Genomic DNA, 13,060 nt, shown 5'->3' on the forward strand with positions numbered 1-13,060 from the left:
CTATCTACTAAAGTTCATGTTGTCTGTGCATGGGCTTGTCTGTCTGTGTGCGCAATTTATGCCCACATATGGACAAGCACCGAAATATGGAGATCACTGATGTCTGCGCAAATCGGCGACATCAACGCAAAATGGTTGATGTCAGAGCAAATCGCCATTAGGCAATGATCGGCGTAGGCAACGTTCGCCGTTAGGCAACGTCCCCCATTAAAGCAACGTCCCCTGTTTGACAACGATCCCTATTATGCAAAAATCTATAGGAGTCATAGCAAAAAAAATTTTTTGCAAAAATCGGCCTCCTGGTGGCGCTATAACAGGCCACTGTGAACTTTCTCATTTGGACGCTGCATGATTTGAGGCCTTTTGTTCAAAACAGGCCACTCCTGCCAACTTTGGAAGCCAATCTTAGCCAATCAGGATGGAATATGAAAAATCTGACAGATCTGTCTTGATTAGTTACTTTTTTATTTTTGTATTGTAATTAGTCGTTTTCTTTTCTTTTGTCTCCCTATTTTTAAATGTATAAGTGTATGTAGGTGTACGATGTATGTACTGTATTGTATAGTACGTTGTCTTCTATGTTTGTCATGTTTTTTTAAAACAAAAATAAAACACTCAAAAATGTTTGGACAAAATCTGTAGGAGTAATATCAAAACATCCGTTTTGCAAAAATTGGCCTCCTGGTGGCGCTATAACAGCCAATGTGAACATTCTGGGGCAGAGGTTCTGCTCTGGTTTCACGGGTGGACGGACGGATACATACACTGACGGCAAAACATAGTCTCAGCCACGCCTTCGGCCTGGCGGAGACAAAAATAAAGGGAGCGAGGGATAAGGAGAGGGAAGAGGAAGGAGGGAGGGGGAGGGGGGGAGAGAGGTACAGTATAGAGTATGTTGACACTGTCAGCACATTTCTTAAGCTCCCCCATTCAGTAAAGCAAGTTTGCAAAGTTATAATGAATTTGTATTCAATGCACAGGAATACCATTGGGTACCATTGGAACTCCAACGTGAACACTTGTGGAACACTTCTTCCACCCCTCTCTCACCAGCCCCGAAGCCCCAAAGCCTCAATGGACCCCCTTAGAGGAATGGGATCACTGTCACAGCTATGGGAAGCTTTTTCAACATGGATCCCAGCACAGAGAAACCTTCAAAGATGTCATTCGATCCATTCTGCTGCACTGGGCAAAGATCAGACATTTGTATTCGACTGCAAACGACTTTGTTCTCAACCTTCCAAGGCACTGCCTGTTGATATATTAGGCTGTTATTATCTGATGCAACATTACACATTTCAACGTTCCTGGGATAAATACTTTTGTAGATGTTTAAATTACCACACTGCTACTGCATACAAATTTCATTATTTTTTTTAAGTAATTGCAGTTTTCAGTGTTTTATCATTTGAGACACGACATATCCAACTGTAGCTATCTATTCCCTAGAGGAGCTCACTGTTTTAGCATAACCACTGGGCTCTAATGTACAACAGCTTCAAGCTGTAACTGTGGCCTACATGTCCTGCTCTCAGACAGTCCATTAAAGGCACCATGAAAAATTGATGTGTACACACAAACATACGTAACTGAATACATCAAAATACAATGGCTACTAAGGAAAATTCATCAATAATATAGCAGGGTGGCTTTCACAGTAAAAAGGAAAACCTTTTGATCTAAAAAACATTAATATTCATCAGATTGATATCAGTAAATACGCTGTCGTCCAATCCCGGCAGAGATAGATTAAGTAAAGCTATAGGGATATGGACAGTATATAATTGTGTTTTCCAGCTGAAATGCTTCTCTATGTATGTCAGAATCAGGCAGCATGTCACACACACACACACACACACACACACACACACACACACACACACACACACACACACACACACACACACACACACACACACACACACACACACACACACACACACACACACACACACACACACACACACACACACACACACGTGCGCACTCATGTTCTCCTGCGCATATGTGTAGACATACTATGTAGATAGACAGAGAATCAACACAACACCCTCTCTCTATTTCCTCTTCCATTTGCCCATCTGTTCCTGTCACTGAACTTCTGATCCAATGAAGCATTCATCCATTCATTTATTCATTCCCGTCTCAATTCATTCATTCTTTCCGTTATTCACCCATGAACCCGCTGCTCCATATATTAATTCACCCAGCTATTCCGTAACGTGATTGCTTTGGTTCCATATATTGATCCAGTCATGACTCTAATGAACTTAACTCAGTTTGTCATACGCTGCAGTATTTTTCAATCATTTTATCCGTCCCTCCATCTAACCAACAGGAATGTGGTAGTAAAGCCATCAAGCCTCTGTTTACCAATAGTGCCTTATAATTTGTCAGAGTTAACAATTTTATTGAGATAATATATTATAAATCTTTAGGTTCCCGTGGTATAATTTGCAGAGAGCTGTATCAGACTGGTGGAAATGTTATGAAAATAGTATTCAACAAGAATAAACATTATTATTATTGTATTTTTTTTTTTCAGAACACTATAAATTCATGGAATCTCTATCTGTCTGTCTGTCTGTCTGGGCCGGACTTACCGTATCTTTTTTTTTATGATCAAATTGTAAAGTAACCCTACCGAATTAACCAAATTAAAGTAACAAAAACCAGAAAAAAAAGAAAAAAGCCTGCAAAAGAATTTCGCTCAGGGGGGGGCTCAAAAATTTCTCTAACCCAGGGACCTCAACTCCTATAAATCCGGCCCTGCTTGAAAACCTTTGATCACTTCACACTTGGAGGGTATATTGCTGAGGACCAAGGGAGCGCAGTGTCAAGTGTGAAGTCAATTGGATGAGTGATTCTCGAGAATGCTACAATTGAAATAAAACTACAATACTAATACTTCATTGTTTGTACTGGGTGTTCTACCTTATGGTGTTCACAGGAGTTATTCACCTTGTCCGCCGCTAGATGTTCATACCAGTGCTTGGAGCAGGCCCATGGTGATGCGAGGAGAGATTTCCTGTCTGGGGGTCCTGGAACTCATGCAACCTGGTCAGCAACATGCGGTCTTCCACTTCTTCTGGACATCCCCGCAGTGACAGAGTACGCAAAAGCGGCTGTCCCACTGAGGGAAGATGAGACGTAAGGTTACCTCTCTGTAACCGAAACAATTTTCCATCATTTTTGCACCAGCTAAAATCCTGCCCAAATGCACCAAATTGCTCAGGGCCGGCACTGGTACCTAGGAGCAGGTGTGAAGCACCTCTGCGCCTGTCACCACCATCACACTCACTGGGAGTGTGCTGGGTTTTTGACCTTGGGGAAATGCAGTGGTGGAAGAAGTACTCTGATTTTTTTACTTAAAGCTGCAGTATGTGACCCCGCTTCTACCCCGCATTTGAACCCGGTTTCCTGTGCAAGTGCTGATATTTTTTTTTACCATTGAGCTAATAGAGCCTGCCTGCTTGCTCAGGAGCTAAATTTAATCTTGACCATCAGGTCAAAATTCATGTCAGATCCTGTGTCTAGGTGAGACATGACCTTTGACACAATCTAAATGTCTCAATAGAATAGCAGGGAGACAAAATACAACCACCCCAATTGTATAAGTTATATTGTATTAACATACTCTACCATACAGATTGGACAAAATGACATTTTATTCATTAAAAAAAGTTACATAGTGCCGCTTTAAGTAAAAGTAGCAATACCACAATATAAAATACTCTGTTACAAGTAAAAGGTCTGTATTCAAAAATGTACTTGAGTAAAAGTACAAAAGTATTGGCCTGAATAGCCTATATACTTACAGTGCCAAAGGAAAATATGGTATTAAGTTTAAGTATCAAAACATGGCAATACTCAAGTAAAGTAAAAGTACCTCAAAATTGTTGTATGTACAGTTACTTGAGTAAATGCACTTAGCTACTTTCCACCACTGACCGCCTGTCGCCATTAGTGTGAGTGTGAGTGTGCTGGGACCTTGGGGAATGTGTGTACATGTGTGAGAGCTGGTGGTAATGGGAATCATATCAGGGGGATGTTGGTTTTTCATTGTATATCTGTCAGATAGCAGGTGCGCTCTAACCTTTGTTTGTTCTGTACTCCCCAAGAAGGCCTGGGAGGAAATTGAACTAACAAGAGATTCGTCTGGAGATGCAGTATGCACCAACTGGGCCTCTTCTTTCCATCCTGAGTTGACAGATTCCTATTAGTAAGGGATCCACAATAACTCATCAACCTAAGAAACCAAGAAACTAGCATACATCAGTGTAAACAATTAGCTACTATGAAAAGAAATGTATATTCTGTACATTGAAACTATAGGATACCAGGTAGACACAGAACTAACTATATTCTGTCTCAGTTCTCTATCCTGATTGGATCAAATTGGTATCCTCACCTGAAAATACATTTTCTGTTTATTAAAGAGCAGGAGACACATGGAGACTCCTGTTACTGAACAAACACTCTATAGCAATGATGAGTACTATCAGAATATAGAGCTAGCTATTATTACACATTTATTTTAACAAAATAATCACTTACCTTTAACATTGTGGCCATTACTTTAGTAAGTTTGTGCTTGTTTAAACAGCCTGTTCTAATAATTGATGATTCCTTGTGTGTTATGTCTAATGTCCTGATTAATTGAATACATAAGACCACAATGGAAACAAGCCCTCAGAGCTTTTCGTGTTATCCAATTAGCACCATTGTTTAATCGTACCACTGTACTTTTTGCAAACTGTTAATAAAGTATTCAATCAATCATTCAAATATTATTAGCAGGATGAAGCAACGTGGCTCAGACAGATTTTACCTGTCATTTCCTCTGCTTGGCTCACGATGACGTCACCACCAGTGAATACCTTATTTTTAACTCTATGGTGAATACTGAAGTCAGATCGGATCTATTTTAATCTATAAAAGCTTTGACTGCCCCCCAGTGGTGGAAGTGGTGAACAACCACAAGTCAAACGCGAAAGCGCAATGTTTGTTCCTTGTGCATTGCCATCCTGTGCCAGTTATTATCATGGCGCTCCCCTTGTCGGTAAGTGTACCCTTGTTATTTCAACTAGAATATAACGCTATAATGTTCAGTTATGTTCATGTGAATTATTGACAGTATAGCAGAACAAAACGGTAGAAAGTGCCCCATCCAGTACAGTTATTATGCTATGTTGATGAATTGAATACATGGGACCTCAATGGAAACAAGTCCACAGGACTAGTCTTGGATCAAGATTATCATAGATGTATTTTTTTTTATCGATTTTGACATTTGCATATCTATGATCAAGTAAAAGTCAGACTCGATACATATGATAGTCTTGATCCACGGTAGCCATGGTTCACATGACGCTTGTATACACAAGCGTCATGGTGCCAGTTGCCCCTGGGTTTTCGCGGATTTCTTTTTGTTTAGATTGCCAACTCTCACATGTACATAAACGTTCAGATTTCAAATATAAAGTGCTTACCACAGAGCCACGGATGTTACCTCGCGATGCGGACCACATTAAGTACCCGTATCTCCCGTATTGTTCAATAAAAAGCATTTTAAGCCCGTCGCCGGCCATTTCCTTTTTTCAGGTTTTTTTTTTTTTTAATGTATCAGAGTGCAATACACCTCCCAACCATTAGGTGTCGCATGGTTGAAAGTATCGGAGAAAATTTGGAGAAAATGGCCGGCGATCGGATTAAAATGCTTTTTATTGAACAATACGGGAGATAAGGGTGCTTAATGTGGTCCGCATCGCGAGGTAACATCCGTGGCTCTGTGGTAAGCACTTTATATTTGAAATCTGAACGTTTATGTACATGTGAGAGTTGGCAATCTAAACAAAAAGAAATCCGCGAAAACCCAGGGGCAACTGGCACCATGACTGTCATGGAATGACAGTCATGTTTCAGGGCTAGATCCACGGCTACCGCTGGACTTGTTGGGGGTTATCCTTTTAGACCAAGCTGTATGACTGTATTGTTGTTTGCATTTCTGTCATTCATTCAATCAATCAATCAATCAAAACAGTTATCATTATCACTTATAAAGGCATTTATTTATTTATGGCTGCATTTGGAATTGCGTGTTTGATATTATTTATCAAACAATATCAAACATGCAATTCCTCCATTATTGTCGCCTATAATAAGACATAGTTTGTCTTTTCACCAACATGATAAACTGTCTTGTGAAGTTGTGACAGAGTGGAGAGAGTGCATCAGTCTCTGGTGCAATGTCATGATACTTAGTAGTACACACATGACTTCATTCAGAACCAGAAGACTCTCAACAGCTTTTAATCATTACTTTCTACATCATTTTTCCAGTGGTGGAAAAAGTAGGAGGGAAAAGTAAAAGTACCAATACTGCAATATAAAAATACTCTGTTACAAGTAAAAGTCCAGAATTCAAAATTTACTTGAGCAAAAGTACAAAAGTATTGGCATCAAAATGTACTTAAAGTACCAAAAGTAAAAGTACTAAATATTTGAAAATAGCAGATCTACAAGCTCACAACGCGTCGCATCGCGAGGGTTAAAGTGTTTAATGTATGTTTCATTATATCATAATGTATATCTGAAAAGTAACTAGTAACTAAAGTTTTCAAATAATTGTAGTGCAGTAAAAGTACAATATTTGCCTCTGAGATGTAGTGGAGTAGAAGTCAAAGTATTGGAAATTGGAAATACTCAAGTAAAGTACTCTCTCTCTGTTCTCCATGGCCACTACAGCGATGCTGCAGGCAGGCATCTCTCCTCTTGGTTGCCAGGCGATCATGTAGCTCCAGCCCAGTGGCTCCAGCCCCACTGTACTCCAGACTGCTGCTGTACCTCTCTCATCAGTTCTACGACATCGACATGCTCCTCAACTGGTCGTCTCAGCGGAAGCACAGTTCACTGAAGAAGAAGAATGCGTAAGGCCCAGACATGGATGCTTCAGGACAGTGTGTCCCAATCTTTATGGGTCACGAGTAAATATCCCATGGGTTTTATGGGTCACGAGTAACAAATCACAACTTTTCATCAATTAAAAACAATTCCAAAGTGTTTCATAATTAAAATGAAAAAAAAATATATAATTTCTATAAATGCATTTTTTTTTTTAAATGTTTAAGAAGTAGATTCACGGCGCGTTGTGAGCTTGTAGATCTATCTGCTATTTTCACTAGTTTCCGTCCTGGGCAAACATCTAATTTCTCTTTTGGGTCTTGAGCTAAAATGCTTGGGAACCACTGCTTTAGAACGGTGGTTCTCAAACATTGTCATGCCAAGGACCCCAAAATGTATATGTATTTGGCCGCAGACCCCCATCTGAAAATATTTTGTGCCAGGGACCCTCATACAATATTTATGTTTAAAAAAATATTCCACATTTTCCACATTTAGATTTTCTTGAAAATAACGGATCTATAAGCTCACAATGCTTCACATCACGGTGTGTTGTGAGCTTGTAGATTTGCCATTTGTTTTCTTTTTTGTTCGTCTATAATGACATGTCCAATTAATTAGGGATGCAATAATGACGACCAGACAAGGGTGCCTGTCACTGTACTGATATACTTGGGGCGGCAGTGGTGTACTTTACTTGAGTATTTCCAATTTCCAATACTTTTACTTCTACTCCACTACATCTCAGAGGTAGAGTGACCGGGTAGTGTGAACTGGAAACCGCAAGGTTCCCAGTTCGATCCCGGGCTGGGGCGCTCCCCCAGACTTAGTGTCGAAGTGTCCTTGAGCAAGACGCTGAACCCCTAATTGCTCCCGATGAGCAGGTTGGTGCCTTGCATGGTTTCCTCCGCCATCGGTGTATGAATGTGTGTGTGAATGGGTGAATGGCACAGTCAAATGTAAAGCGCTTTGGTTAAAAGCGCTATATAAATGCACCATTTACTTGTATTCTGTATTATTGAGTTGACATTAGATTATTAATGGCTATAATAAGGTATTGCTTTTAGACAATGTACTACTAAGAAACAGTTGACAACAGCCTTAGGTTCTGACTTTATCACATACAGTATGAAAATGCTTTAGACCCTCTCATGGAAAAATAGGTTACATCGTTTTCTCCAGTAATCCCAAAACATTGGCATAGTGTAAAAGTAATGGATAACCTAGTCTAGAATAAATATTGTTGTGTGATGTTCATATGTATGCTCTGTAGTCATGCATTTGATATAGTTGTTGACCATTTATTTGACCACTACCTCAACCGATCTGGTGTATTGTCCCTTTCCCTTCACAGTTACTATGGCTACACTCAGAGACATTATGGGGACAAAATAGCGACAGCCTACTACATCCTGTGCATGAAGGGAGGATTCAGGTGAGTTCCTCCATTTGTCTGTTAACCACTTAAACCCCAGCATCTGTATCATGGGGAAAACCTTTGCAGAAAATAGCAGATCGACAAGCTCACGACGCGTTGCAAGCTTGTCGATCGGCTACTTTCGACGAAATCTTTCCCCGCAATAATAGAAAATACACTAGTATAGAGCCTTGAGGTCAACCATATGGGGTTTAACCCATTAAGACCTGAGGCGATTCTTTAAAAAAATCTAAATCTCAACAGTTTTTTGAAAAAAATCTGGAAAATATTTTTTCAAGATTTTTCAAAAATAGCAGATCTACAAGCTCATAGCGCGGCACCCCATAGCCAAAAGAAATCTTAAAGTGAGACGCAGATGCGTCCCCGGTCTTAAAGTGGTTAAAGCCTCATTGTGCGATATGCGCTACAACTATCGATCACCCTCTTAGCGGTTATTCTAACAATGACGTTTTTGATTCGTCGAATAATTGACAAGGATGATTTTTGGATACGTTTACATTTATTTTTTATCTACGACTCAACGTGCAAAATTTCATACAATGGTGTCGTGCAAATTATTTTATTAAACTAGATTATTTTTGACAACCGATTAGTTCGATTGCACCCCTAATACGCGGCCCCACTCAAGAACAAGAGGAACTCTGATGACAGGCAGGCTCTCTTGGACAGTGGTTCTCAAACTTTTTCATGTCAAGGACCCCCTAATTGACACTTATTACCCCGCGGACCCCCATTTGAAAAGATAAGCCAGGCACCCCAATAAGAGAAGGTTTTTACGGCTCTCTAGCAGTGATTCTCAACCATTTTAATTTCAAGGACCCCCAGTTTGACATGCATTAGGCTACGGACCCCCATTTAATGGCATTTATACCTTTGGGACCCCAATTCAAATTGTAAAATCAATGTTAATTTAACTCTGAGAGTGTACAAATGGAACCAAATGGACCCGTTAGGGTCCATTTGGTTCCATTTGTACACTCTCAGAGTTACAGACCCATAAGGGTCCATTTGGTTCCTGTCCATCATCTAGCTGGGGACCCCCTGGAACCCCCTCAAGTACCCCTGGGGGTCCCCGGACCCCACTTTGAGAACCAATGCTCTAGGACATCTGGAGGTGAAAAGGATCCGTTATTGTATATTTTTGCAGTTTACTGTCACATACTGCTGTGTTACACTCTGTTGTGTCCTCAGGTATGTCGACCAGTCGGAGTGGTTCCGTCCAGGCAGATGGGGCAGACTCAACTGGGACTTTCTAAAGAACACAGAAACACTCATGGAGGAAGTAGACATGAGCGACACGCTTATTAACTACAGGGGGATGGACAACCTGGGTACTGGACTCATACTCTCTTTCTATATCTCTTCTCTAGCTCCCCTCCCTCCCCATTGTCTCTTATCAATAATGATAATTCACAATTCAAAGTGGCTTTATTGGCATGGGAAAAGCGTAGGTTTACATCGTCAAAAGAAGTGTCAAATAAAAAAAGGACGCATGTACTGTATGTAGTGTACAGTTAAGTATATATAGGCCTACTGCGATCGGGACAATCAAACATCACTTTATTGTGTAAACAGAGTAGTGTAACAAGATATCTCTGTGGTTAATTATCTCTGTCTCTGAGCCTCCTGCTCAGTCTTTCTGTCTTTCTCTTTCTTCTATACATGGATTCACCACTTAAAACCTGTACTTTGGTGACCGGGGTCCCTCTATGCCAAATCTCTGCCGCAAGTAGCCGATCTATAAGCTCACAATGTGTCACGTTGTGAAGCATTGTGAGCTTGTAGATCTGTTATTTTCATGTCTCATTATTTTAATTGAATTTTTGCCTATTATTATTATGACATGCCCAGTACAAGGATAATAGGGATCAAGTGGTTAAACTATATAATGTTCAGTGTGTCAGTGGATCTTGTGTTGAACATGGAGAAGCTAACCATAACGTCTCATCTTCCCTCAGTGGGACAGCCGTCTTTGCGTACTCTGTCACTGCGGGGGTGTCCAGAAGTGGACGACTGGTCGCTGACCAGGCTGCATGAGTTCCAGGACAGCCTGGAGGAACTGGACATTTCTCATTGTCCGCGCATCACCGTCCGCGGGCTGTCAGCTCTGAGCCATCTCAAGTAATTAACCCCACACACACACACACACACACACACACACACACACACACACACACACACACACACACACACACTGCACAGGCTAAATGGCAAAACATCATTGTTCCCCTTCTGTAAAAAGTTTCCCCAACCTTTAATTACACTGGTATATATTGATAGTTTTTACTTTTGGAAGTACCATTTTTCTGTGTGTGCGTGTGAGTGTGATGTGTCGCCACTTCACACCTGATGTCTAACCTCATGTACATACTGTCCATGCTGGTCTACACTGTTTGGTGAACAGTTGTTCTTTTTAAATGTGCTACATAAATAAAGGTAGATTTGATGTGTACATGTAGATATTTTATTATTTATTTATCTTGCTCCCATCTTTTCTCTTCTTTCTGAAAGTAACAAAAAACAATGGGGTTTGCACAAAAACAAATTTCACCCACTTTTTACACCTGTAAACTGTGATGTGACAATTATATTTAAAGATGATTCTTTGTGTGTGTGTGTTTTCACTTGTGTATAAGCACCATCACCACTGTTGCTCTTCTGTGTGTGTGTGTGTGTGTGTGTGTGTGTGTGTGTGTGTGTGTGTGTGTGTGTGTGTGTGTGTGTGTGTGTGTGTGTGTGTGTGTGTGTGTGTGTGTGTGTGTGTGTGTGTGTGTGTGTGTGTGTGTGTGTGTGTGTGTGTGTGTGTGTGTGTGGGTGTTCCAGACGGCTGCGGCGTCTGGACATATCGTCGCTCCCCGGGCTCAGCAGTCCAGGCCTGGTCATCATCTTGCTGGAGGAGATGTTGCCCCACTGTCTGATCACCGCTACGGGGTACGACCTCAGCCTGAGGCCAGAGAGAGGAGAGAGGGTGGGCCAGGAGGAGGAGCAGGAGCAGAGGTATAGGATAGAGGGAGAAAGACAGGGACAGCAGTGAGTAGTAGAGGGGAGCGGATGGGTTTTAACCCATTAAAAGCGGGAAAGCATCTGTGTCATTTACATACGTTTTTCAGAAAACTCTTAGGATTTAGAACATCGGTTTAGAACAGTGGTTCTCGAAAGTCTAAAAAGCTCCCTGGCTCTGGGTCAGAGAGAGAGAGAGGTTGTCCTTCAACCAAAGTGTTATATTTGGGTGATGTGATATATCACACTTACCAAGTTACTAGTCAAACACTTTTGTCTGAACAGTATCTGGCTAGCTGATCAAAAAACAGATACTGGCTAGCTGATACCATTCGTTTTCATTAGCATTGCTGCGACATGCTAAGAAGCTTCCATTTCTCTGTAACTGTTTAAAAAAAGGTTTTCAACTATTTGACCAGTACCTTGGGAAATACAAATGTAAAACTGAACTAACAATTTAAAGGCAAAAAGAAAAGCTCAGTGTAATATTGCTTTAGATAGAAGGATACAGAGTGAAAAAACTATTATCGTCGTTACTCGCACACATGTACAGTATCACAAATACAGGCTTGAGAGATATTAATTCTGACTATGTTTGGGACAGTACAATGTTTTGGCTCTATAGTCTCTGTCTGTACTGTGCTCTTCAGCAGCTGTTGCAATGAGTCTTCATTTGTAAATATGTTGGTCATGTAAATTATCAAATAAAGATTTTATTGTAAAGTATTCTGGTGTTTTAAGAAAGGAATGACTATTGCATGGAAGTCTGTGAAATCTTGTACATCTTGTACATAGCAGACATGGGGAAACCATATGGTTATGCTGTACAGTATGTTATGGTTTTGAAGCAATTATGGTAATGCTTATTAGACAGTAGTAAAGCCTATAATCCAGGCTAGGCTAGTTAAGTACTGTAGGTGGCGGTGCCAGCCAGAGATTGGATGTTGAATGAGGACCCACAGCTATTTGCCAGACCCAGGGGACCGGCCTACAGGAGGCTTTGTCTGTCGGTCTGTCCCTCTTTTCCTCCCCAGCCATTCAGGAACGCTTCAGATTTCAACCACCAGGGGCAATAGGCTCTATGCACAGCAGCCATATTGGACAGAAATTGGGCCCCTTCCTTACTTCCTTCACAGGTGCTACCAATGACACTAATGAAGGCTCTGTAGTGTAGCACAGTGGTTCTCAAACTTTCTAATTTCAAGGACCCCCATAACTCTGAGAGTGTACAAATGGAACCAAATGGACCCGGGAGGGTCCATTTGGTTCCATTTGTACACTCTCAGAGTTACACCCTCTCAAGGAACCATGAGGGTCCCTGGACCACACTTTGAGACCCACTAGTATTGCTAGTGAGTCAACATGCACAATATCAGCACCCTGACTCTGTTTGACCAGAATGAAACAGAGCCTTCATTAGTATCATTGGTAGCACATGTGAAGGAAGTCAGAAGAGGCCCAATTTTTCTCCAAAATGGCTGCTGTGCATTGAGCCTATTTGCTTTAGACATTGCTTTAGATTTGGCATGTGCAACTCCAGACCTTTACATTGCTTTAGATTTGGCATGTGCAACTCCAGACCTTTACATTGCTTTAGATTTGGCATGTGCAACTCCAGACCTTTACATTGCTTTAGATTTGGCATGTGCAACTCCAGACCTTTACATTGCTTTAGATTTGGCATGTGCAACTAACTCCAGACCATTACTTAAGTGTCAG

At 41.0% G+C, this 13,060-nt stretch overlaps 1 protein-coding gene across 1 annotated transcript; it reads left to right on the plus strand.

Annotated features, from left to right (window-relative positions):
* Positions 1–5,031: 5,031 nt before the first annotated feature.
* Positions 5,032–12,067, plus strand: dmac2 (distal membrane arm assembly component 2). The gene is made up of 6 exons (XM_084064288.1): positions 5,032–5,062; positions 6,748–6,929; positions 8,258–8,338; positions 9,533–9,672; positions 10,300–10,462; positions 11,165–12,067. The coding sequence occupies exons 1-6, from the start codon at positions 5,045–5,047 to the stop codon at positions 11,373–11,375; spliced, it is 795 nt and encodes a 264-aa protein (XP_083920414.1). The 5' UTR covers positions 5,032–5,044; the 3' UTR covers positions 11,376–12,067.
* Positions 12,068–13,060: the final 993 nt, after the last annotated feature.

The sequence above is a fragment of the Gymnoscopelus microlampas genome (genome assembly GCF_963454915.1).
Source record: "Gymnoscopelus microlampas genome assembly, chromosome: 8".
Classification (NCBI taxonomy): domain Eukaryota; kingdom Metazoa; phylum Chordata; class Actinopteri; order Myctophiformes; family Myctophidae; genus Gymnoscopelus; species Gymnoscopelus microlampas.

Bases quoted from the DNA above. Each gene is read 5' to 3' on its own strand.
- dmac2 (XM_084064288.1), top strand. The intron at 6,930-8,257 runs GTAAGGCCCAGA...TTCCCTTCACAG, and splicing joins TCACTGAAGAAGAAGAATGC to TTACTATGGCTACACTCAGA. The intron at 9,673-10,299 runs GTACTGGACTCA...ATCTTCCCTCAG, and splicing joins CAGGGGGATGGACAACCTGG to TGGGACAGCCGTCTTTGCGT.